Source organism: Camellia sinensis, chromosome 4, assembly GCF_055761805.1.
Source record: "Camellia sinensis isolate YWXY chromosome 4, ASM5576180v1, whole genome shotgun sequence".
Classification (NCBI taxonomy): Eukaryota; Viridiplantae; Streptophyta; class Magnoliopsida; order Ericales; family Theaceae; genus Camellia; species Camellia sinensis.
In genome coordinates this window covers 17,077,476-17,103,847 of record NC_138964.1, presented here as the reverse complement: position 1 = coordinate 17,103,847, position 26,372 = coordinate 17,077,476, and the positions used below count along the sequence as shown (strand labels likewise).

Sequence of the window (26,372 nt, the reverse complement as noted above, 5' to 3'; positions counted from 1 at the left end):
CATGGCAATGTGTTTTCATATATGTATGCATGACTACCCTTCTGGGAGTGTAGTCCTCGATCCTCGTGCCACCAATCACGCATATCGATGCATAATGGCCGAGGAGTCAAATTGCATGACTCAATATGAAATGAATGCATATATAATCACAACAAAACCTAAACTCCATCGTGGATAATCCGAAGTGTCGGTGACTGGGAATTGAGACAGGTTCCGTCACTCGAAGTACGAAACGTCCCTCGTTTCCCGTGCTTAGGCTAACCCCTATCCCAAGCACAATGCAATATGCATGACATGCATGAATGCAACTAAGATACAACCTAACATGCACAATGCTATGAAATGGCATACACGATGCACGAGGTAACATGGCATACACAATGCGCTAACATACAACCTAGCATACACAATGCTATGAAATAAAATGGCATACACAATGCACAATGGACTTACACCAACATGAGTAGACCTCAGCCACACTCACATCAGTAGCCATGAGATGAAAATGAGACACTCGAAATGCGTGCACACATGCACGCAAACCGAGGATCAATCCTAAGGCACCAAATGCCACTCTACCAAGACATGGCAAGGCATGGAATATGGAATACTAGCATGCAAATTTCAGTAGCAAAATATGATGCAAAACAGCCCCAGAATCATGGAAACATAGCACCCGATACATGGAATGAGACCCGAAACATAAAACTAGGCACACGCAATGGCCTATAGCTATACAAAGCATGCATTATTTGAAAATGAAGTGTAAGGAAAGAATCAAGGCAGTCCCAAAACATTCATATTTCCAATTTTAAGTAAGGCCAAAAAGTGAACACAAATAGGGCTAAGTTAGCATGCAAAAATGGCCCCGTAAGAGAGATAATGAAGCAAGTAGTGGTTGCCAGCCTCAAACAGAGGAGGGCCCTTCAACAAAGTTGAAGAGGGGCCCAAAAAATGGTATTTTACAGTTAGTGACCAAACCCAAAACAGTGCACATGCAAGCTTAAAATACTATGCAAAATAAGGCCTAAAAAGAGGTTTAAACACAAAGAGAAAAATGGAGCTTCAAAAAGAAAAAGTCCCTCAATAAAACATGAAGAGGGGGTCAAAATAAGGCTATTTACAGTTCGGACCAGAGCCCAAAAATATAAGCACAAGGGGCTAACAAAACATGCAAACATAAGGCCAAAAGAGGGATAAAGAGGCAAGTGACAAAAGGAAGCCTCAAACAGTGAAGGGCCCTTAAACAAACATGAAAAGAAACTCAAAATAATGCTATTTTCAGTGAGGGTCGGAGCCCAAAAATGGAAGCAAGTATGGCTTAGAAAGCATGCAAAAGAAGCTCAAAAAGAGGGAAAGTATGGCTCACCCTTGTAGACCAAACTTCAACAGCCTCTTGGCTTGAGAAAAGGTGCTCCTTGCCTTTGGAAAACCAGCTCCAAGTGTTGGAAAGGATGGTGGTGGTGTGGTGCTATGTGGTGGTGTAGAAATGGTGTAGGGTTTGGGAGGTTTTGAGGGTTGGAGTGTAGAGAGAGAGAGATACAATGTAGGAGCTCCAAACCAAAGTTTCTAACCCTCAAAACACAGCTGGGGGGGGCTGGATATATAGGCAAAAGTGTGGGAAAAAGGAGGGGAAATGGATTTCAAATTTCCCCCCAAAAGTGCTGCCCCCCGGATATACAATCTGGGGGGAAACAGAATACATATTTGTAATGTACCAGAGGAGGGGAGCAAGGCCGGCCTGGTATCTAAGTTGCAGGTGGCCGGTCGGCCCTCTCCATGGCCGGCCAGCCAAGGGTCAAAAGGCTCAAGAAGTATTAGTGGTCGGCCACCCCAGATTGGTGGCCTCCTATGTGTGCACAACACAACCATGTGGTCAAAAACTGGAGAAAGTAAACCAGGAGAGAGAAAAGCCCACTTTTAGGAGGGGCTCAAAAGGGTCACACACAATTACTGGCCGGTCATATGATATTGGTGGCCTCCCAGGTGTGTACAACACAAATATGTGGTTTAGGGCCAGAAAAAGTGGCCTAAGGGTGGTCAACATTGGCTTTCAGGTGGGAAAAACGGGCGACAGAGGGCGATGGAGGAATAAAACTGGTTGTCAGAAAAATTACTGGCCTCCCACCCTTCTACGACCTTCTTAGCAGTGGAAATAAGGTCTCCACCAAAAATGAGCCCAAACCGATGCAAAATGAAGGTTCGGGGGCCGAAACGCGCAGCCCAAGACCCCAAAAACTGACTGTTAGGCACCGAAAGTGGTGTTCGACCATGAAGTTGGTCTCTCGAGCCACAGTGTCCCTCAAAAGGGAGCAAATAAGATGCATGCCAAAAACTGGAGCAAACGGAGGTGGTTAAGCGGTCCCGAACCGAGGCACACGGCCAACGGCTCCAAAAAAATCGAAAACCGGACTCCAAATGGGCAAAATGGCCTATGACCACGAAATGTAGCCTACGGCCACTGAGAGATGATCTACGAGACCTCTCCCTCCTTTCGGGAAGAGAAAACAAAGAAAACAGAGCCTGGTTCGCAAAACGAGGCAAAGCATGAAAGAGTTCGGAAGTTCGGAGGCAAGGCTCGCAGCCGAGACTCTGAAACTTCTGAACGAGCACAATATGCACCATCACCGAGCGCTCAATCGGTGACGTCTGAGTCTCAAGGTCGGTCAAAAATGGGGTGTCTACAGTAGTTAGTATTTTAGTGATAATTTGATGCCCATTTTCAGGTTGACTCTATACCAGCAGTTTTTGGTGTTACTCGAGACCCTTCTGTCGTTTTCACATCTAATTTCTTCACCATTTCAGGTAACTCTTGGTCTTCATTCTTCTGATTTCTCTCAAAAGTAATAACTCAAATGGCCTCTAAATTTGTTTATGCTATGATGAGAGCATTATTTATTTAATTTTACATGATTCTCATATGTGTCTGTATTGTCTTTGGGTATGTCCTTTTCTTTATATGTATTTAGTGCTTTTTGGTATGTGATAAAATCTTCTTGTTAGTGCTTCTTCAAGTACTGTTTATAAGTATTGGGTACAAATTCTTTAATTTGTGTTTATTTTGGTAAATTTGATTGCAGTTTATGTTCTGATGCAGGCATGTAGACTAGTGAAAACTACAAATTTAATGCTAAGACATTACTTTTGGATATATGTTAGTTTGTGGTTAATGTTAAGACATGATTTTTGGATATATATTAGTTTGTGGTTAATGTTAAGACATGATTTTTGGATGTATATTAGTTTGTGGTTAATGTTAAAACATGATTTTTGGATATGTTAATTTTGTTGGTAATGGTGATTGGATATTAATTGAATGAGAAAGTCAATTAACGCTTCATTACAGGTATTTTTTTAGTTCAATCAAATAAAATTAGCACAATTTCAAAAAAAAAAAAAAAAAAAGGTATATGACGGCATTTCCACAAACGCCTCTTAAACCCTACTTACTAACGGTCATATTTTTAAAAAAAGATATGACGGCGTTTTTTCAAAACGTCGCTAAATATTGTCAGTGATGTCAGTGTGTGTTTAGTAGGACATTTGACGGCGTTTTTAAAAACGCCGCCTATACTAATATCACGACGTTTTTAAAACACCACAAAGCTATAGCGACGGCCGCGTCCTCGGCGTTTGGTGCTAAGCGTCGCAAAAGGAATTGACGGCATTTTCGGCACTTATAGCGGCGTTTAAAAACCGCGTCCTCGGCGTTTGGTGCTAAGCGTCGCAAAAGGAATTGGCGTCATTTTCGGCACTTATAGCGGCGTTTTTTAAACGCCACTAAAAGTCTATTTTCCAGCGGTGAGGTTCGCCTTGTCTAGCAAAAAAACAAGGGCCAAACCTGGGAAATACATCTAATGTTAGAGAAAACTGCCAAGCTATCCCAAGGGGGCACATTTTCGGAAACACAGAGTTTGATAGCTAGCAAATTGTCATTCTCAATGATCACATTCCTCCAGTTGTGCAGTTTGGCCATGAAGCAAGCCAACCGAATCGCTTGGGCCTCAGCTTGGAAGGTTGAAGCAGTATGGGTGTTGATAGTGTGGCCATCAGTAATTTTCCCCGGTGAGTAACAAAAGACTACGGTTAAGGAGGCTTTGTTGGACTGCTTGCAGAAGGCTGTATCACAATTTTCTTTCAAAAGGCCAGGAGAAGGAGGTTGCCATCTGTTAGGCCTGGTCTGTGAAAGAGGAGAACCAGTTTGCTCAAGTGAAATGCTCCACAGAAACTGGACGTGTTCCGTCCAAGCACTAATAGCACAATCTATGGTTTCCACTAGATTAACTAGAGTATGATTAAAGATAAATTCATTCCTAGTCTTCATGATTTGCCAAGCAGTCATGATTAACAAACTTAAAAAAAGGCCCCAACTGGGTCGGGACTCTAATAACTCCAACTTTTGACTCATCCAAACGGCTAGATTGCTGATCATACCCCTATCAATGCGCAAACTGAGTTGGCTCCCAAACCACACCGCTTGGGTCCAAGGACTGTCAAAAAACAAATGCTCCACCATTTTTAGAGCTGAACAACAGATTGGACTCATCCCAGAAGTAGAACATTTGCATTTGAAGAGGTTGGCCTTGGTAGCTAAATTTTTTTTGCAAGCTTTCCACCAAAAATGTTTAAGCTTGGGAGGTACATCAAGATGCCATATCTATTTCCAAAAGTTGTGTAGAAGCTAAAAGGAAGTTGAAGGATGAGTCTGTTGTTCCTCTCCCTATAAGGAACGAACCAAAACATACCCCGATTTTTCTTAAAAAAATACCAGTTTTAGATGGATGTCACACCACCACGCCCGGTTTGTTTTCCATTGAAATAGGGATCACATTAATAGTCTGTTGTTCCTCCAGGGAAATGACCTGCCTCAGAACCTCCATTTTCTAACTCTTTCGATTTTGGTCAATAGCATCTGCCACAATATGGATGGATGTACTGATTGGTTTGATAGTTAAAATCTTGAAACGAAGCGCCGACGGTATCCACTTATCCTCCCAAAAGTTAACAGATTGCCCATTACGGATTTGCCATCTAGTACCCTCTGAAGTAAGTCTCTGCCTTTTAAAAAACTTGTCTACGCCCAAGAAGGCCTAGATCCTCTAGTGGCTGTCATGAAATTGGAGTGAGGAAAATATAAGCCTTTGAAAATTCTGGCCCAGTAGAAGGAAGGGTTCTGAATCAGTCTCCAACCTTGGCGAGCCAGCATAGCTTGGTTGAAATCCTGAAAATCTTGAAAACCCATACCCCCAGTAGCTTTTGAAGTTGTCATGGATTCCCATTGAGCCCAATGAATTCCTTGACTTTCCAGGTCTCCCTTCCACCAAAAATTCCGAATGTAAGCATTCAGCTTGTTATAGAAACGTTGAGAGAAAAAAAACCAGGCCATGGCATATGAAGGGATAGCTTGTGCTACAGCCTTAATCAAAGTTTCATGCTCGGCAAGGGAGAGAAGCTTGCTCTTCCACCCTTGCAATTTGGATATCACCCTCTCAATCAAAAACCCAAACGCATCAGCCTTGGATCTGCCCCAGAGAGAAGGTAGACCTAAGTACTTTGCATTCGGGTCCGCTTGAGAAATCCCCAAAGTCGAACAAATAGTCCCCTTCACAACCATGCTAGCATTTGCCGAGAAGATGGATACCAGATTTATCAAAATTCAAGACTTGTCCCAATGCCTCACTGTAGATTCTCAGAATTTCTAGTAAAGATTGGTATTCTTTTTGGTCGCCTGAAGAAAAAGAATAGCATCATCAGCGAGGAATAGATGCGATAAAATAGGACAAATGCCCCTCATTCTGAGGCCTGATACATCGCTTATGTAGAGGTTCTGAAGCAGTAATTTAAACAAAACTTCAGCCACAAGAAGAAAAAAGTATAGAGAGAGAGGGTCACCTTGTCAGAGACCACAAGAAAGAGAGATAGATGCTCGCTTTGCCCCATTTGCGAGAATTGAAAATTGAACTGTAGTGACACATTGCATAACCCACTGAATCCAATGCCTATCAAACGCAACTTATGAAGGACTACTTCCAGGAAATCCCACTGGATTCTATCATATGCCTTGTTAAAGTCAAGTTTCAATGCAATATCCACTTTTCTTCCTCCTCGCTTGTGTTTAAGGAAATGGAAAGCTTCGTGAGCCACTAAAATATTGTCCTGGATCAACTGTCCTGACACAAATGTCGATTGATTAGGGGTGATAAGACTGCGAAGAATGCCTTTCAAACAGTTAGCTAGCACTTTGGTGATGATTTTCATGGAAAAGTTACACAAACTTATGAGCCGGTATTGTGTGAGTTTTGCTAGGGCAACAACTTTGGGAATGAGCACTAGATTGGTATGATTCAACTCTCTGAGCACAAATCCTCCAGTGAAAAAGCTTTTAACTGCTGCACAAACATCATTCCCTACCACGTCCCAATCCTTATGATAGAAGATCCCAAAAAAACCATCGGGTCCAGGGGCTATTGAAGCCCCAAGCTTGAAGGTTGCCGTCTTAATCTCATCATCAGTCATTGATCTAGTGAGAGCTCTATTCATATCCTCAGTAACTACAGTGTGAACCACCTCCAAGGTGTCACTCAAATCCCTACTAGGTAAAGCTTGATAGAGATTTTGGAAGTAGTCATGTAAATGCCCATTGATAGCCTCATCTAATTCTAGCCATTTCCCAGTTGCTGTTTGGAGTTTCACCAATTGATTCCTTTGCCTGCGCTAGGTGACTGTAGCATAGAAGAAAGCAGAATTTTTGTCCCCGTAAGTCAACCAATTAACCCTTGACCATTGGTGTTGGAATATCTCTTCTCGTAATAAAACTTCCTCAATTTCACCCTGCAAAGATTTGATAAGACTCAAATTATCATCTAAAAAAGGAAGCATTTGGATTGCCAAGAGTTAAGCTTTAAGGGTTGTAAGCCTGATGCTATTATCCCCGAACTCACTCTTGCTCCAAGAAGAAAAACCACGTTGGCATGATTTAAGTTTGTGGACTAAGTTGTACATAGACAAACCCACTATACAATGCAACCAGTTGGACTTGATAACTTCAACACAACTCAGATTGGTGGTCCACATAGACTCAAATTTGAACAAGCATGGTGTTTTTTTGGGAGGGACATAACACTAAAGGAGTAAAGGACAATGGTCAGAACCAATTAAGACTTCATGAAGAACTTGTGCATAGGGAAATTTTTGCCTCCAATCTACCGAGACTAAGGCTCTGCCTAGCCTTTCTCGAATATTGTGATTACCCGTTTGATTGTTCGTCCATGTATACGGATGACCCTTAAACTCTAGGTCCATGAGCTCGTACTCTGAGAGCAAATCCTGAAAGTTTTGAATTCTAGAGAGATTGCATCCCACTACTCCTTGCTTCTCATTCATGCTTCCAACCTCATTAAAATCCCTTAAACAGACCCAAGGATAATAATTCTCAATAGCTAAGGATTTGAGGTACTGCCAAACTTTTTTCCTATCTAGCCATCTAGGAGGAGCATTGACAAAGGTTGCCATCCACCCATCAAGAACTGCTCCCAAGGTAACAAAACACTTGAAGAGATTTGCAGACTTGTAGCGGACTTGTAGATTCACTTTATCCCTCTACCACAGCGTTAATCCCCCAGAAACACCCACTGGATCCACATAGCTAGTATGAGGATAACCCAAGCTTCTTCTAATTCTTTCTAGCTTGGGTTGTTTATTGTTGGTATCCATTAAGAAGATTATAGCAGGACGATGGGCATGGCATAACCCTCGGAGAATCCGGATTGTTAGGGGTTGTCTCATCCCCTGATAATTCCAACTCAAAATTAACATGAAATGTGTGGTTGCTTAGGGCCAGCCACAAACACCCTTGTAACAGAACTAGTATCCATATTTGGGTAAGTACTGGGAACTTGGGATTCAAACTCATCATTAGTACTACGAAAAGGGCTTCCAATTACTGAACAAACACTCTCATCTACCTCATGCTCATTAGATTGCTGAATTAGGGCATCAACCAGATTACAACTGGTAGTAGGAATGGTTGAAGATTTAGCTTTTCTCTGAAGGTATTTTCGTTTACCTGGTGCCTTTGAAGAAAGAGAAGTACCGTTGTTGAGCAGCTTAATGCCATGGTCTACAACTCCTCTAAATTTCAGAGTCTTCGGATAGCGAGTGGATAGGTCAACGTCCTCGAGAGATTTCCTTTTCAAAGTCAGATGTTGAAGGGCCTTGGATAAACAGACATCCATAAGTTGGGTAGGATAGGCAATGAGTGTGGTAGAGGGTGGGCCCAACTTGTCAGCCAAGGGTAGCCCACTGGTGGGTTCATTAGTTGTAAAAAGAAGACCGCCCTTGGGGCTATTTGGGGGCTCTATAACTAAGTAAATGGGTCCAGTCTAAGATAAGACAGGTTCAATTTCATTATGGGTATGGCCAGGGTATGGGCTGAGACGGGGTAAGGTTAATCATTGGGCCAGAAGTGGAGTGGATGAGTGGGTCAAAGAATGGGCCAAATGATGGGTTAAGCAATGGGTGAATTGCATTGGGTTCATGGAAAAAGGTAGTCTGTAGTAGGTGTTGGTCTACCCCATGTTGTGGAGTTGGGATCAAGGTTGGGGTTCCATGTGTTGAGTGATCATATGACCTAGTAGTGGCAGAAGGTGCAAAGGGATGTGGGGGTGCACCCTTGTCTTAACGAGCTAGTGGAATGTGCGATCCCATATCTGATTGGTTTAGTACCCCAGCCAGATTCGGATCACCCGTTGGTGGTGTTGTTGGGTGTGGAACAACGGGTGGTGGTAGGCGACGAAGCAAACCCTAAAGTCTGTGCTCCACCTCATCAACTTGCTGACGGTAGTGTTCGACAGGAAGGGATATAGGTCGAGTGGTTCCTGTTCTCAAGTCTAGACCATACCCAGATTGGTCCCCTGCCTCTTTTGGACACGAACTTATACCCATTGCTATCATGGCCTAATCTCCCACATGCATAACAGAAGTCTGATAGTTTTTCGAACTTGTAGGATATCCAAATATCATTGCCCTCTAATGGTCATTTGAGCCAGAAACCTCGAGATAAAGGCTTAGTTGTGTTAATCTCCACCCGAATACACAAAAAACTGCGATACAACAACAACCCCTCTGTATGAGCTTATACCCAAATCAGCTGCTCTACATGGTTTCCAATGATCTTACCATGTTCCTTGGTGAGCTTGTTAAAGTGTAGGCCCTAGGCTTGAACCCAAAACTAGCACCACTTGAAATCAGTCTCTTCCATGGTTTGTCTTGCAATGAGTGGTTGAAGAGCTAATAGAAAACCCATAACTGACCGTGGACTATCCCTCAAAATTTTATGATGATTTTCCTCATCAGTGAATTGGAAGAGAAAGGCATTTTCCGTCCAAGGTGAGATCAACAGCTCACCTCAAGTTCGCTAGGCATTATGAATAATGGTAGTGACTGCATTCCTATTTAGTGGTTTAGGGCCAACACCTTCCCAATGAGACAAAAGTGGGATAGATCCTCATTCTCACCCCAACCTTCTAAGGCTAGGCCATCTAATTCCGAGGGTTCCATTGTGTTAGACGCCATAGATAGATAAAGAAAAGGTTGAGGGAGGAATGTGTGGGTACTGATTGTATCTAGGTTGAGTAGGAGATAGTGGGGTTAGATTGAGAGGAGGGGAAAGAGAAGAGAGAGAGAGAGAGAGAGAGAGAGAGAGAGAGAGAGGGGTGGGTAAAGATCGAGGTTACCAAGTAAAAGTACAGAGACAGGTATCAGTGGATTGGAAAAGGGATGGTAAGAGTTAGATTAAGAGAGAGGGAGAGAGGGAAGTTAAGGCAGGTAACGATTGTTTGGAGAGATGGGGCTAGGTAAATAGAGAGGAAAAGGTTGTATGAGAGCAGGGGAGAAAGAACCAGTGAGTAAAAGGAAAAGAGGGAGATGCCGGCAACCTGAGATGAACCCAGAGAGACTGTCCTACGATAGAGACACTCTCATCCTAGAGAGAACACTTTGTGAGATTACCTGTGTTATGATTCCATACTTGATAAGTAAATAAGAATGTATTAGGACTACTTTGACGATGATTTTCTGCATTATGAATTTTGGATAAAAATTTAAAAAGAGAAAAGGATATAGTATAGTTTATATTTCAATTATATTTTCTTCACATATTCACTTTCTATTTTTAAATTCTAACCTAAATTTATGATTTAAAACAAAATCTTAAATCTTTTCTTCTTCCCCACCTTCCCTTAAACAAAATGTCTTAACTGTGATAAAGAAAATAACCATGCTACTTTGGTCAGATCTATGATTTATGTGGTTGGGCCCCAGTCAACTTTTTTTGATTTGGTATACGATGAGCTAGATCTCGAGTGTTAACTTTGGAATGTATTTTCTAACATTGATGCAATTTTTACTGTAGCTTTTTTTATGAGAAAGTTAAGGATCGTGAAATTTTTTTTATGAAAATGATCATGAAAGATTTATGATCTTTAAATTACATTGATTAGTGTGTGGTGCTTTATTCTAAGTATAATTCAAGGATCATAAAATTTTTATGATTATTTTCATGAAAAGTTTTTCATGATGCCTAATATTACTGCTTCTTTATTGATATATTCACTTTGTAAATTGTACCTTCCGTTTGTATCAATAAATTTTTTTGTCCTTTTTACTGAGCTAAAAAACAAAAAACGAAAATAACCGCATACATAATATGATATTAAGATTTTTGTCTCTGTGCACTACAAGAAAATACACATTTGGCGACTAAATTTTTAGTCGCAAAAAGTGATTTCTTAGTCTCCAAAAGTCGGATTTTAGGTTTTCCCGACTAAATTTTTTAGTCGCCATGTTTGTCGCTGGAAAACTGTCGCAGAAGGTATGGGCGACTAACCCACATATAGTCGCCAAAAACAAACTCTGTAGCGACTAAAATTTTCGTCGCCAAAGCTCATTTATATTTTTTAAATTATACATTTGGCGACTAAAGTTTTAGTCGCCAATAGTGAATTTTTTTTTTAATTTATACATTTGCCGACTATTTTTTTCATCGCCAATAATAAAGCTTTTGGCGACCACCTGTTTTAGTCGCCAAAAGCATATTTAAAAAAAAAAAAAATTTGAACCTGTGTTGCTTTGCAAGTTTCAAACCTGAGACATCCCACATTCCAAACCTTTTGCCAAACACTCCCTCCACTATGCCACAACATCATCACATTAATATATATGCAATATATATTATTTATATAGTATATTAACCGCTATTAATACAAAATAATATATATAAATATAATTTTTTTAATTCAATATACTTTTATGTAAAAAATAAATTATTTACTAAAAAAAAATTTAGGCCACTTTTGGCGACTAAATTAAATTTTTAGTCACCAATTCTATCATTTTTGGCTACTAATTATAATTTAGTCGCAAAAAAAATTAAGTTTCGCCTAAAAATAAGTAGTTTTGGCGACTAAACCTGTTTTTAGCCGCCAAAAGCGTCCCCTTTTGGCTACTAAACTGAATTTTAGTCGGCAATGGACTGTTTTTAGCTACTAATTTTTTTTTTTGTAGCCAAAAAGCTTCACTTTCAGCGACTAAACTGTTTTTAGTCGGTAAAACACCGACAATCAGCGACTAATCTGTTTTTTAGTTGCCAAAACCATCACTTTTGGCTACTAAATTTTTTTAGTCGCCAAAAACTGTCACTTTTGGCTACTAAATAACCTTTAGTCGCTAAAACCCCCACATTGGGCGACTAAACTGCCTTTTAGTCGCTAAAAGCCTTGTATTCGGCGACTAAACTCTTTTAGTCGGCAAAAGTCACCAATTTTGGCGACTAAATCCATTTTAGTCGCCATTTGTACTACTTTCAGCGACGAAAAAATTTATTTTAGTCGCGAAATCTGTATTTTCTTGTAGTGGTGTCTTTTCTTTCAATTAAAAAGATCTTACAACCATATTATTTTCTTAGCAACCCTTCCTCCAAATAAATATAATGACACAATAAAAATATAAGAAACCATTTTATTATTATTATTATTATTTTTTTTTTTTTTTTTTTTTATTTTTTTTTTTTAATTTTTTTTTTTTTTTTTTTTTTTTTTGGGGTGACACAGGAATTAAGAAATAAATATATTTATTGATATGAAAAAAGATAGGAATATCTAACCGAACATTTATTATAGAAATTTGAAGTACATTTATATCAAACACATCAACTTGATTACAAACAAGTTAGTTTTCCTTCGCAAACAATCCAAAAGCTGGATTTATAGTAGTAAATCCTCCATCTAGTGCAAGATTATGACCACTCATGTACTTGGACTCATCACTTCCCAAATAAAGAGCAACTTCAGCCACATCTTCTGAGCTAAGTGTTGCGGATCTTGGGCACACCAGGGGACACTCACAAGCAAAAACACAAGACTTTTAACGTGGTTCGGCAAACCGGCCTACGTCCACGGGAGCGATGTTGTTATATATCAACAAATGGAGGAGATTACACACTCTCAACTCACTGTCTCTCTATATAACACACTCTCTCACACTCTCTGATACACAAACAGAATAAAGCTCTCACTAGCTCTCTCTGTTTTGTGCCTCTCTCTCAACAGTGTGTTTCTCTCTTGCTTGCTATGTTTCCCGTGTATTCAACTCACCATCACCATTCCATTTTATACACCAAAACAGAAGGTGGAGGAGGCCTCATGGGTGTGTTGGCTGCCAGCCCAATATTCTCCTTTGAGCTGCTGTCCAGTTGAAAGCTTTGTCCCACCAAGTGAAGACTTCACATGGCCAACTCCATGCTTTCTCCTTTGTTGCTGGCGCATGGCAAGCCTCATGGCTGCCAACTCAAGCCTCATGGCTTGCCAACTCATGCCAACCTCTTTTGCCTTCCTTTTACCATGTGGGTTGGCCACCCTTCCATGTGGCTGCCAACTCAATTTGGTTTGATCTCCTACAAATCACCCCCTCAACCCATATGAGGTGATCCATAATAGCACCCCCTGCCTGGAGTGCCCGGCACCCCCTCACTGGGGTGCCATGCAAAGCTTACTTTGCAATTCTTTGAGATGGCATCTCTCCCTTCCATCCAGTCTTGGAGAGATCCCAATATGTCTCTAATTCAGGAGCAAAAGAAACTTTCTTCCCTGGGACATGCTTTGCTGTCTTGGTCTCTTTGCTCTGAGCTGTCTTTAAAATTGGCCGCAATGGCTCTGTCTTGTGCACCTCCGAACTGCCTCCATGCGTTCTTGTACACTTTGGTTGCCATGTCTGCTGGGCCCTATGTCTCTTCTGTGCATGTCTTGTACGTCTTGCCCGGTAAGTGACAGTAGCTCCGTCTGTCACAACCTTCTCCACAAGCCTGTACAGATTCCCCTCCAGTCGTCCATGTAGCATCACCGTATCTCCATGGATGACTTTGAGATTTCCTTTGCTAGATGTGAAGCTATAACCCTTCATGTCTAGCATACTTAAGGAAATTAGATTCTTCTTCAGTCTTGGCACGTGTCGGACTCCATCCAACGTGAAAATTTTTCCATCTTCCATTCTCAGCCGTACTGTTCCCATGCCAACAATCTTACTCACAGTGTTGTTAGCCACTCGAACAATACCTCCATCCTTGGCTTGGTAGGTAGAAAAAAGTGTCTTATCCATGCATATATGATATGTGCTTCCGGAATCTAAGATCCAGTCAGGTTTCGTCATACTCGACGAAACTGTAAATGCATACTCATCCTTAGCATTTACTGCAGCAGCGACATTTGATGAGCTCGTCTGTTCCTTGTGTGCCTTGTCCTCCTTGAGCTTTGCACAGTCTTTTATGAGGTGATCCTCCTGATCACAGTAATAACACTTTCTCCTGAAGCCTGACCTTGATTGCGAACGTCCTCTTGATTTGGATCTACCCCGTCTATCATTGGACCTACCTCTGCCTTGCTCATTTTCTGAGGCAACCATGGCATTTCCTTCTGGGTGTTTGCTACTACTACCTTCCTGTTTCTTCATCGACTCATGAGAAATGAGCGTAGCAATCACCTCATCCAGTCCAAGAGCATCATTCCCGTACAATAGAGTTGTCCTGAGATGCTCATATGATGCAGGTAGAGAGACCAGCAAGATCATAGCCCTATCTTCCTCCTGGGTCTTGTCTCCAATGGTGTCCAATTCCATTGTGATCCTATTGAACTCGTCCAGATGTTCTGTGAGGTTCGCACCTTCTGGCATTCTAAGTGTATATAGCTGCCTCTTCAGAGATAACCGGTTTGTCAAAGACTTTGACTTGTATCTCATCTCTAACTTTGCCCATAGCTCCGCCGGATCTACTTCACTGATGACTTCCCGGAGTGTGTTGTTCCCGAGATACAACTGAATTGTACTGTTTGCCAATTCCCTCAACTCCTCCCACTTGTCATCCTTCATGTCTTCCGGTTTGTTGGACTTTTTGAGAAGAGCTTTCACCAGACCTTCTCGTGTTAAAATGTTTTTCACCCTTTGCTGCCACAGGGTAAAGTCATTACTGCCATTAAAAGGCTCAATCATGAAACTTGCGCCTTTTCCTGCCATTGTAAATTTTTTCCCTTTTTAAAGAAATTCCGATTTAAGAATCTGACCGTACGGATGGGTCCGGAATATTCCAAATAGTTGGAACGCACTATTGGATCGCCAAAAAACGGACTCCGAATGGCCTAGATCTAGCCAAAAGAGTTTGAATGCCTCCGATTCAAAAACTAACCATACGGATGTGTCCGGAATACTCCAAATAGTTGGAACTCACTATTGGATCGCCAAAAACGGACTCCGAATGGCCTAGATCTAGCCAAAACAGTTTCAACGGTTCAGATCTGCTGAATCTGGTGCGCCTGAGAAGCACCAGATAATTCCTCCGGATCGGCTGGTCAACGGCGCAGTCAGCAGCTCGGTCAACGGCGCAGGGGCGCGGTCAACGGCGGCTCAGCGACGCGGCTTGGCTGGCGGCGCGGCTCGGCCTAGTCAGCGGCGCGGTCAACGGCTCGACTGCTCGGCTCGGCTCAGGATGACGTCAGCCTGACGTCAGCTTCACGCGCGCCCCCACTCGTCTTCTTCCTTCGTCGGCGCGTGGGGCGTGTGGGTGCGAGTGGCCTTCACTCTCGATCTTCAGGTGGCGCGTGGCGGCGCGTTAGAGCTTCGATTGGCCTGTGGTTTGAAGTTTTGGACTCCTCTTCTCCTGACCTTCCTCCTGGTATGCTCAAAAGTGGATTTAGACCACTTCGAAATCTGGACACTTTCGGAAAAAACTCGATTTTTCTCCACCCGGGCTCTGATACCAATTGTTGCGGATCTTGGGCACACCAGGGGACACTCACAAGCAAAAACACAAGACTTTTAACGTGGTTCGGCAAACCGGCCTACGTCCACGGGAGCGATGTTGTTGTATATCAACAAATGGAGGAGATTACACACTCTCAACTCACTGTCTCTCTATATAACACACTCTCTCACACTCTCTGATACACAAACAGAATAAAGCTCTCACTAGCTCTCTCTGTTTTGTGCCTCTCTCTCAACAGTGTGTTTCTCTCTTGCTTGCTATGTTTCCCGTGTATTCAACTCACCATCACCATTCCATTTTATACACCAAAACAGAAGGTAGAGGAGGCCTCATGGGTGTGTTGGCTGCCAGCCCAATATTCTCCTTTGAGCTGCTGTCCAGTTGAAAGCTTTGTCCCACCAAGTGAAGACTTCACATGGCCAACTCCATGCTTTCTCCTTTGTTGCTGGCGCATGGCAAGCCTCATGGCTGCCAACTCAAGCCTCATGGCTTGCCAACTCATGCCAACCTCTTTTGCCTTCCTTTTACCATGTGGGTTGGCCACCCTTCCATGTGGCTGCCAACTCAATTTGGGTTGATCTCCTACACTAAGAGCCATCCCTTTGAGGTCAGAATAAACTCCAGAGGCACCATTCTCATCTATCTTGAAAAAATTCATTGTCAATGGTGTCAAAATGAAATAGGGTGATAAGCAGTTAACGCGAATCCCAAACTGCCCGAGCTCTGCAGCAACATTCTTTGTCAGCCCCACCACGGCGTGCTTTGAACTCGTGTACGCATGAGAAGCAACACCACCAACACTAGAAGAAACACTTCCGATTGTAATAATGCTACCCTTTTTTGCTGGAATCATCACGCGAGCTGCGTGATTGGTGCCTAAGAAGACTCCTGTTAGGTTCACGCTAATGACTTGATCAAACTCAAATTTTTCATTGTCAAGAATGCTGGTTTTAGGTTCGTCAGCTATAGCTGCATTGTTGATCAGGATGTCAAGCTTTCCATATTTGAGGATGGCGGTGTTAACCGCATGTTCAATGTCTGATTCATTACTCACATCACAGTGAACATAAAAAGCAAGTTCGTCACCCAAGTCTTCACATACCGAGTGACCCAAGTTGTCTAGGATATCAGCAATAATCACTTTTGCTCCATGTTTGGTGAACAGCCTTGCGATGCACTCGCCAATGCCACGAGCACCGCCAGTGATCAGCGCTACCTTTCCTTCTAATCTGAAACATGTGCATAAATTTGTTTTCTCAACACTGTATATATCCAAAAAAATAAAAAATAAAAAATAAAAAAAATTACTCAGAAAAGTATATATTTATTGACCAATTTTGGTGTAAAAACTCTAGGTAAATGACATTTTTCATATTTTATTCAAGTATATATAAGAAGAAAAAAAATCTATCATAGAAAAATAATAGTAATTTTTTATAAGGTTTTAAATAGAGTATGGGAGACATATCGATCACAATGTAATTATACCATGAGTGTCTGCTGATATATAAAGGAAATTGGTATCATGATTCTAATTTTTTAAAAACCTTCGAGTACAAAAAAGTGGTTTATCTCAGTTGAACCAATTGTATCAATTATGAATTGGCTATGAACCAATATAACTCTTGAATGGTAAGGTTCAACTATAAATGTATCGAAACCACACACTACTTTTCTAAGGAAAATTTTGAGTGCTTTTTTTTGTTTTTTTTTTTGAATACTTAAAATTATTGAAAAATTAATGACCATTTCAAATAGAATAAGAATAGCTGCAACAAATCCAATTAATTAGGGCCTATTTGATAACACTTATAGTTACAAATTTTTAAAAAAATGTCAACAAAAACTAGTTTGGTTTCTATTTTTATTTTTAAAAGTTGTAAATAATTTGCAAAATTTATTAAATTTCGTAAATATATTTAAAAAAAAAAATTGTTTCACTTTTTTGTTTAAATTTTTTCTTTTCCCACCCTTTTCATCTACTATCCATTGCTCTCACTACCGGCCATCATCACTAATGACCTTCTCCACCAACCACCTCATTCAACCACTGGTCACATGCCATTGCCATCAACCACCTGCCTCAACAGCCAACCACTTGCCATCTTCACCAACCACCTCTCACCAATGGTAACCACCTTTAACTTTTATTGAAAACCACATTAGGCGGCCGACTGGCCAGCTTCTTTGACCAACCGCAATCACTTTTTTTTTATCAATAACGAAGAAAACTTTATTGATGATAGAGAACCTTACACGTAAGGAAAAAATATCAACAAAGGGGGGGAATGATGCAAAGGCCATCATAACAAGACAATCCAATCCCAACTAGGTTGGCACTAAGCGACTCACACAATCACATGGAAACATCAATCCAAGCACCTGTTGGTGAGAGACCAACCGATACAAACTGCAACACACTACAACAAAAACATACTTTAGTGGCACTACACTAGTGGCATATTTTTAGAAAATGCCACAAAAAAAAGATATTTAGTGGCACGTTTTTGAAAAATGCCACAAAACGACAAACATAAAAGGCTCTAATGACATTTCAATGAACAAGTGTCACAAAACTACAACAAAAACATACTTTAGTGGCACTACACTAGTGGCATATTTTTAGAAAATGCCACAAAAATGATATTTAGTGGCACGTTTTTGAAAAATGCCACAAAACGAAAAACATAAAAGGCTCTAATGACATTTCAATGAACAAGTGTCACAACACTACAACAAAAACATATTTTAGTGACACCATACTAGTGGCATGTTCTTAAAAATGTCACAAAAAGAATATTTGGTAGCATTTTTTAGAAAAATGTCATAGAGCCACAAACATACAAGGCTCTAGTGGCATTTCAATTAAAAAAAGTGTCACTTCACTACAACAAAAATGTCACTACAAAAAAATTTTATGAATATTTGCAATGGCATTTTTTAAAAAATGTCAGGACACTAGGTAGGTGCAAATTTCTTTTTATGGCACTTGGGTGAAAAGTGTCATAAACAAATATTTTATAGCATTTTGAGAAATGCCACTAAGTTAAAAACTTTCTAAGCTTATAATGACATTTTTGAAAAAACAAAAGATGCCAATATATTTTTAAAATTTTTAAAATGCAGTAAATGATTAAAAATAAATGAATTAAACTCAATATACACTACAGGAAAAAGCATGTTCGGCGACTAAATTTCCTGATCAAAAAAATTTGGTCGCTGAAAGTGTAGCTTTCAGTGACCAAAACAGCATTAGTTGCCAAAAGTAAAGCTTTTTGGCGACTAAACAATTTTAATAGCCAAAAGTCTACAATTGGCGACTAAAACTAAGTTTGGTTGCTGATTATATGGGTTTTAGTGACTAAAAAATTTTTGGTAGCCCAAAGTAAAGCTTTTTGGCGACTAAAAAAATTTAGTAGCCAAAAGTCTACAATTGGCGACTAAAAATAAGTTTGGTCGCCGATTATATGGGTTTTACCAACTAAAAAAATTTTAGTAGCCAAAAGTAAAGCTTTTTGGTGCCAAAAAAAATTTTAGTAGCCAAAAGTCTACAATTGGTGACTAAAAAATAAGTTTAGTCGCCAAAAGTGGTCATTTTTAGCGCGGGAGAACTAAAATCCTAAGGCGGGAATAAAATTTTTTGGTGACCAAAATTTTGGTAGCTGAAAGTGCATCTTCGGCGACAAAATCCGATTTTGGTCGACAAAAGTTAAGTTTTTTAGCAACTAAAAAACAATTAGTAGCCAAAAGTATAGAATTGGCGACTAAAAATTCGCCAAAAGTGGTATTTTTTTATTTTGGTAGTAAATAGTTTATTTTACATAAATTCTGTTCAATAAAATAATTATGTTTATACATATACTTTTATATTAATATGGATGTATGTACTATATAAATAATAAATGTTGCATATATAATCATGTGGTGCTATAGAGGTGTAGTGGGAAGAGTGTGGTGTATAAGGTTTATGGTGCGGAAGGTTGGCAGTTCGAGTCTCCGCAAGAGCGGATCAAATTGTTCTACAACGAATTATCGTCATGAATGGCACTTGATAGCGTCACGAATAGTGCCTACCATGACATTAAAGTGTCACTGAAAGGTTTTAGTCTTGATGGTGTAATGACACTTACAAGTGTCACTAACTCTTTTTTTAATGGCGCTTGATAGTGCCACAAATAATATCTACCATGACATTAAAATGTCATTGAAAGTTTTCAGCCATGATGGTACAGTGGCACTTGCAAGTATCTACCGTGGCACTCGTATCTACCGTGGCACCGATAGAAGTGGCACTTGTTCAAAATGCCACAAGACCAAAATATGTCATTCGAAGAATAGTTTTGTGGCACTTTCAAATGTCACTAAACTAAGAAAATGTTGTAGTGAACAGAGCTTACAAAATTGCAACATATACACAAAGATAGCAAATAGCAACAAAATACAGCATATAGCAAAGGCAACAGATACACAAAGACAGCAGATAGCAATAGATAGCAATCCAAGCACCTTTTGGCCACCACTTCTCATGACCATCAACCACCTTTGGCCACTACTAACCACCTCTCATCGGTGGTAACCTCCGGTCACCATCTCCAACCATTCTTGCAACCACTCATTTTTACTTATTTTCAAAATAAAACTTTAAAATGCTATGTATCAAGAACGTTTTTTTTATTTATTTATTTTGACCCAAAATAAACATAAAATATTTTATATTTTCTATAAATAAAAAAAATAAATAACAAATTGTAAACATTACTAAATGACACCTTAGTGTTTGGTAATGTTTTCGATTTTAGTTAAGGCCTTATATATTTGTCTATTAAGGCCTCATATATTTGTGGACGCTTTTTTTTAATTATTATTTATAACAATGGAATCATACAAAGCAGAGAAGACAATAAGGATTATGCATAATAATTGCAAATTAATTAAGGAGGAGAATTCCTCCAGTCCAGATTTTGGATTAGTGGGTGTTGTTTGGGCTTGTGGAGATTACTACGAGTCTCGTTGTGATAATTTGAACTGTTCATTTTTGTTCATTTTGTTTGACACTGTGTATTTAATCTACACAGAAAATTAGGTCGATCCGATAACTGTAACTTGTTCAATTTATCGAGTTTTTAACCCAAAAAATTTATGATTTATTTTTAAAAACATTTTTTTTGGTTAAAACCGTAATAAATTAAACAAGTTACAATTATCGAATTGACCTAATTTTGTATGTGAATGAAATGTACAAAATAAACTATCTGAATTATCGAAACGAAACCCATAGTGAATTTCACGAGCCCAAACAACACCCTCTAGTCCAAAATCTGGACTAGAGGGGATACTCCTTCAATTAAGAATATAAATAATTTTCTCACCAATTAACCAAAAGTCAACATTGGGAGACATACATAGAATAACAGCAACAACAACAATTTTCTAATCACATTCACTTTCAGATGCTAAACAAAAAGGGCTATTGGCTATTTACCATATGTTCTTAAATCAGTTATCGAGAAAACTATTCTCCAAAAAAATCATCACAAAACCTATTATTAACCCATTAACGTTCATGCCATATTTTGCAAGCCAAGTTACAAACTGATTTTGCCCAAATTTACAAACTGGTTACAATAATTTATAAAAAGAAATTCGTCACTAAACATGTCTATATGGTTGTTCTTAAATTTTTTTTGAAAACTTAACAAAAAATTTGTAAATTTAAACGTTACTGAAAAACCCCTCCCTTTAGAGAATGGCAATCTAACTTGTCTAGAGGAAACTATAGAAACACATAAAATAAATTTTAAAACAATTAAGAAAAAAAAAACTGTATAAATTAGTTAAAATTGGTGAGAAAAAGCACATCTAATATTTGTGTTAATTACAATAATATAGTTTACTTGGCTTGTACCTTGGTACATGCACAGAGGCCTGTGCCATGATTGAGGGATAAATACAATGCTTTTTGGAAACTTTTGAAGTTTGATGCCAACGGCCTCTACAACTTTGATTCCTTTGGGAAAATATTACTAGTTGTTTCCTTAAATAGATATAGGATCCTACCTACCATTATATTGTTTTAAATGTTGTGAATTATATTGTTTTAAATGTTGTGTTGGATTATGAATTTGGTAGGAATTTAGAAAATGAAAGGAAAAAAAAATATAAAACAAAATTAATTTATATTTCATTTACATTTGCCTCACATATTTTTTTTTTCCCCTTTCAAGTTCTTACAAAAATTTATAATTCAAACACAGTTTAAGAGTCTATATTAGTCCTTGTATATCTGTGGCTGACCTAGGATTTCGGCTTAGGGAAACAACATTGAGTTGAATTCATAGCAAATTGTATCATAAAAAAATTGATTCTGAATTCAATTGCTAGTAGAACTATTAAAGATAAGCGTAAAGTCAAAATTGTATGTTTAAGGTGTTAGTCTAGTAAAGTAGTAAAAACTCACTTAATGATAATAAAATAAAAACTCACTTCATGATAATAATAAACCACTATTTAACATTATTTTAAATAAAGAAATAATGAGATATAAATTTTTTCATAACTCGCAATTTATTGGTTTGTTAAAACAACATATTATTTTACTTTTATTAAAAATATCCCAACATAAGGTGATGCCGGAGTTAATTGTTTTTTTTCCTTGTGTTCTTGAGTTTATGTTATTATTTATTATTAATTTGATTTTTTATTTTAGTTTTGAGAATAAAATAATCATCATAATTTAAAGAAGAATTTATTTTTAAGTTCTTGATATTAAGATTTTATAAGATAAATGATAAGCAATATTTTCATAATGATTGAGGTCCCTTAACATTTTTTCAAAGAAATTTCATAACACAGAATTTCTCTGTGTTTTGAAATTTCTCTGGTTTGCTCAATTTCTTTAATTTTCTCTATGTTTTGAAATTTTGCTGAGTTGAATTTTCTTTGGTTTGCTTAAAAATTTCTCTGTGATTTGCTTAAAATTTTAGGGTACTTATGTGTAGGTCCTAATAAGCAGACTTATTGTCTAATAGTTTTTATGATAAAAATTTGTCATAAAAAAGTCACTAATTGTAAGTTTGAGTAACAATTTATAAAAATCATGACAAAAAAAGGTCACTAATTATCAATTTTTAGCGACATATATGTAAAATTATCACAAAAAAAATTATTTTTAGTGACAATTTTATCAAAACTTATTTTCAATAGGATTTAATGAGAATTAAGTCGAACTATTGGAACCTAATTAATTCTCTGATTTGCTCATAATTTTCTTAGTATTTTAACCAAACTAAAGAAAATTGTGTCTTTTCTCAAAAAAATTAAAATAAAATTTTGATATAACAGCTACAAACAAAGAGCAAATAAAGTCAAGTTGATTAATAACAGAGATATAAACACAGAGTTCAACAACCTCAATGCCGAGCATCGAGTCAGGGACAAGCTTTGCATCTTTTCACGTAACTAGTGACAAATTAATAAATAAACACAAAAGATACTTGTACGCAACAACATCAAAAAATGACGTAGAAAGGTTACTTTGTGATTTAGAGTTTATTTGCATTTCTTAAATAAGTATATTTATTTAAATAAATATATTTATTTGAGTTATATTATTTTTTTATAAAAAAAATTAAAATATATTTATTCAATTGTCGTTTGGTAAAAAAAAATTTAGTTGACTTTTTTGAATTGAGTCTTTTTTAATTTGAAACTAAAAAGTTTGTTCGGGTTAGCTTTTTTGAATCTTTTGATTTTCGTAAAAGAAAAGGTAAAATGATTATAGTTTATATGTGATATTTTGTCTTGACTTTTTAGCCTATTTCATCTTTTAGTGATTGATTTAGTTCCAACCCAACCCAACCCAACCCAACCTATATTGCCAAATGAAGCCTAGGAATGGACTTCTTAAAAGTTTTTATTTTTTATGAAATGGAAAAAAAAATAAAATTAGAATGGGGTTTTCAAAAAAGATAATTGTTAAAAAGGCCAATCTAAGGAGAGTAGCTGACAATTTCTTCAGCGTTAGCACCATCTTCGACGGTTAGATCGATGACTTCTTCTTTGATGGTGATGCTCAGCTGAGTCTGGCTGACAATTTCTAGTTAACTGGGGGATTTGTCTACCACACTGGGTTAGTAGCTAGTAAGACTGGGGTGGGGTTGGTCGCCGGTCTATCCTCCACCTCAAGTAGTTTTTGTTGCACGGCGCTGATTGATGTTGCCATATAACTTTGAATGATATGTAGAGGTAGATTCAAGAAGACCTCAGAATCAGTGGGCTAACCAAGCTTTTCCACTATCGCCTTCCAACCGCACTTGAAGAATATATCCTTGATAGCCTTGCATTGTTTAACATAGGCTTGTTTACTTTCCACATAACCACGGCTCTAGACGTCCTCCATCTTCTTGTCTAATGCTTTGATCGTAGCATCCTTCACGTTTTTGAGCTTTTGTAGCTCATGCAAATACCTATTCTTCTTGTCAACCAAAGCCTTCTGCTTGTCAGCATCGGCCATACAAACTTTCTAGGCCAACTGATCCTGCTTGGTACTTATCTCGACTAGCTTTGCCTTCAGTTCTCTTAGCTCCGCATCCTTGGCATTGTTGTCAGTAATGGCCACTTTGGTAGCCTTTCTCAAGTCCAGCACGCGTTGATGTACCACTTGATTTTTTTGCATAGCCTGTGGAGTACACTGGATATTAAGCAAACAAGTGAAAAAGAAAAAGATCGAAGATTTATCACTCACCAGAGCCAGCGAGTTGGTAGCCGACCTGATAGCCTTTAGTTTGGTCAACTACTCATGCCTTTTCATGTCGGCAGGAAAGTAGAGACCTTTGGCCAGCTTAAAGGCCAATTGATGATCCTTCTCGGTGCATACCAAGTCAGATGTGGTCACAGCTCAGCCCTTGTAGGTCAAGGTCGGTGCCCACACCGGGGAGGTAGAAGCTTTAGCCTGTTCAGTTTGGCTTCCCTCTAGAGGTGTCTCTAAGTTGAACAGCTTGGCATCCCGCTGCTCAGTCTCTTTTTCATCCACCAATCGTTGCATGGTGGAAGCAGTTCGGGCCCTTTTGCTGGGCCAAGATAAAAAAGCCCTACATGTTGTTAAGGTAACCACTATCGACCTCCTTTGTTCAAGGGGATGTTGCTCGATTTGAGCATCAGTAGGCGCTGCAATGGTTTGCTCGGTGATAAGAGCTCAGAGTGCTCTCATTTTGGCCATATCTTGCTCCTCCATTAGGGAATAAGGTTTATTTCAAGCAGGTTGGAATCAGGTTCAGGTGATGGCTCTAGGAGAAATTATGTAACCTTGCTTTTTTGTTTGCCTCTATATCGGTAGGTTGACTCGAAGTTGAGTAAGTCGGTCCAATCTCTTTGCCTATATCTTAGCACGGTATGAAGGGCATCTTGGTTGGCATAGGCATATCTCTCCTTTAGTGTGTCTAAATTTGCCAGGAAAAAATGCATGTGTTAGTGCATTTTATTTAAATTCTAAAAAAAGAGAAATAGTGCTGCTAAGAAAAAACAAAACTGTGCTATCCATATCTGTTGATCCTTTCTTATGCTTAATGTACCAAACGAGCATGGGGGCCTCAACATCTTCATAGTTCCCAGTGTCCCACAAGAAGTCCTCATCCTACAAGTCTTTGTCCGGCATTCTTTTGGCGATCTTTTTGCATCCTCTTTTTACTTTTAGATAATAGCACCAAGCATCATCTGTCTTGCCAAGAGAGTATTAGTGTAATATCTTGGTCAGGCCCAAATTGAGACCTAGGCGGCGATTTAGCCCGGCTATACTATTTATTATTCAATAGGTGTTTGTGAAAAGTTGTGTTGGGCAAAGTTTGGTTTTCCTGAGGCCTTCCCCTCTTACTGAGCCTAGAGTGCTTATAAACCATAGAAGTTGCCGAAGTGGCCTCCTCCCTGACCTAACCAACATTTCTAACCATGGCCTCCACATGGGCTGCCTCTTCAACTAGAGCATAATAATTCTTCCACATAGATCCAATCACCTTCTTCTGGATATCATCACGTAATTGCCTCTTGAACTCACAACAACGACACTCCTCTAGAGCAAACCTCGACAAACTAGTGAATCTCATCTCAAACTAAGCCAAAAGAATAGCATCCTGGCACAACTCAACAAACTGTTTCCTCAACCTTTCCCGAGCAGAATGAAGGAAGTACTTGGCCAAAAAAGCCTCAATAAAAACAACCCACGTGGCATCTACAGTGTTCTTAGCATACTTCCACCAACAATTTGCATATTCTTTCAATTGGAAACCCGCCAAAGAAATCCTCAACCCCTCGTCCTCAACTCTGAGTATATCAAGAGTCTTGGTAATCTATTCTAACCAACCCTTTGCCTCTAGCGGTTTTGCCTCCCCCAAAAACTCTAGTGGATTGGAGCAAAAAAACTCCTTAGTAAGCTTAAGGGTACGCCCGTTGTTGCCGTCGTTGCGAGCTAGAGCATATTGCACCGCTTTCACAATCTCGCGTGCAACTTCCTCGCCGATAGCCGATGCTGCAATGACAGGTGCTAAAGGAATCACCGTGCCCCTACCGGCACTCATACTGCCTATCCGTTCTCTATTCCCTTGTGTAGACATCCTATAAAACAAAAAAAAAAAAACAAAAAAAAAACAAAACAAAATCAACTTAGTGCACATCGCAACAGCCTTTCTGAAGCACACATTCACCGCCGCTAAGCTACAAGACACGCTTAGCCCCCAAAGCATACAATTACCATTGCATATAAACAATTAAACATCTAAACACATAAGCGAATCAAGTCCACAAAGATAGCCATTCATCCCAGAACTTTCAAGGAATTCCTATTAGAAACCACGTTGATCAGGTGTGTCTCCAATAGGACCTCAAAACAAGTTCACTTATCCTGAAAGTGGGTCTCTTCGATTATTCATTGCTACCGAAAGTAAATTTGTTGCAGATGCCTTAGGTAATTGGGATTGTGATTATGGTAATTCTTATTATTATTATTATTTTTTTTTTCAGAGTTCCTTAGGTTGGTTAAGGGTCTTGTGACTCTAGATAAGTTTGACACTTCATATAT

The 26,372-nt window shown here is 39.0% G+C and overlaps 2 protein-coding genes across 2 annotated transcripts; both read right to left on the bottom strand.

Moving 5' to 3' along the window:
- Positions 1-5,074: 5,074 nt before the first annotated feature.
- LOC145823606 (putative mitochondrial protein AtMg00310) lies at positions 5,075-5,614 on the bottom strand. The gene has a single exon (XM_082923095.1). It carries the CDS (start codon positions 5,612-5,614, stop codon positions 5,075-5,077), a length of 540 nt encoding a protein of 179 aa, XP_082779221.1.
- Positions 5,615-12,225: 6,611 nt separating this feature from the next.
- On the bottom strand, positions 12,226-23,816 carry LOC145823605 (borneol dehydrogenase, mitochondrial-like). Its single transcript, XM_082923094.1, has 4 exons — positions 23,694-23,816; positions 23,565-23,596; positions 15,907-16,533; positions 12,226-12,376 (listed from the first exon to the last, which is right to left on the bottom strand). The coding sequence occupies exons 1-4, from the start codon at positions 23,814-23,816 to the stop codon at positions 12,226-12,228; spliced, it is 933 nt and encodes a 310-aa protein (XP_082779220.1).
- Between the last annotated feature and the right edge of the window lie 2,556 nt (positions 23,817-26,372).

What these genes read in the sequence shown, in the direction of transcription:
- LOC145823606 (XM_082923095.1), bottom strand. Translation starts at nt 5,614, where the DNA reads ATGGTTGTGAAGGGGACTATTTGTTCGACTTTGGGGATTTCTCAAGCG.
- LOC145823605 (XM_082923094.1), bottom strand. Translation starts at nt 23,816, where the DNA reads ATGGCCGATGCTGACAAGCAGAAGGCTTTGGTTGACAAGAAGAATAGG. An exon ending in TAGACAAGAAGATGGAGGAC is followed by an intron (nt 23,597 to 23,693) that starts GTCTAGAGCCGT and finishes GGAAGGCGATAG; the next exon opens with TGGAAAAGCTTGGTTAGCCC. An exon ending in GGAGTTTATTCTGACCTCAA is followed by an intron (nt 12,377 to 15,906) that starts AGGGATGGCTCT and finishes GGTGTGCCCAAG; the next exon opens with ATCCGCAACACTTAGCTCAG.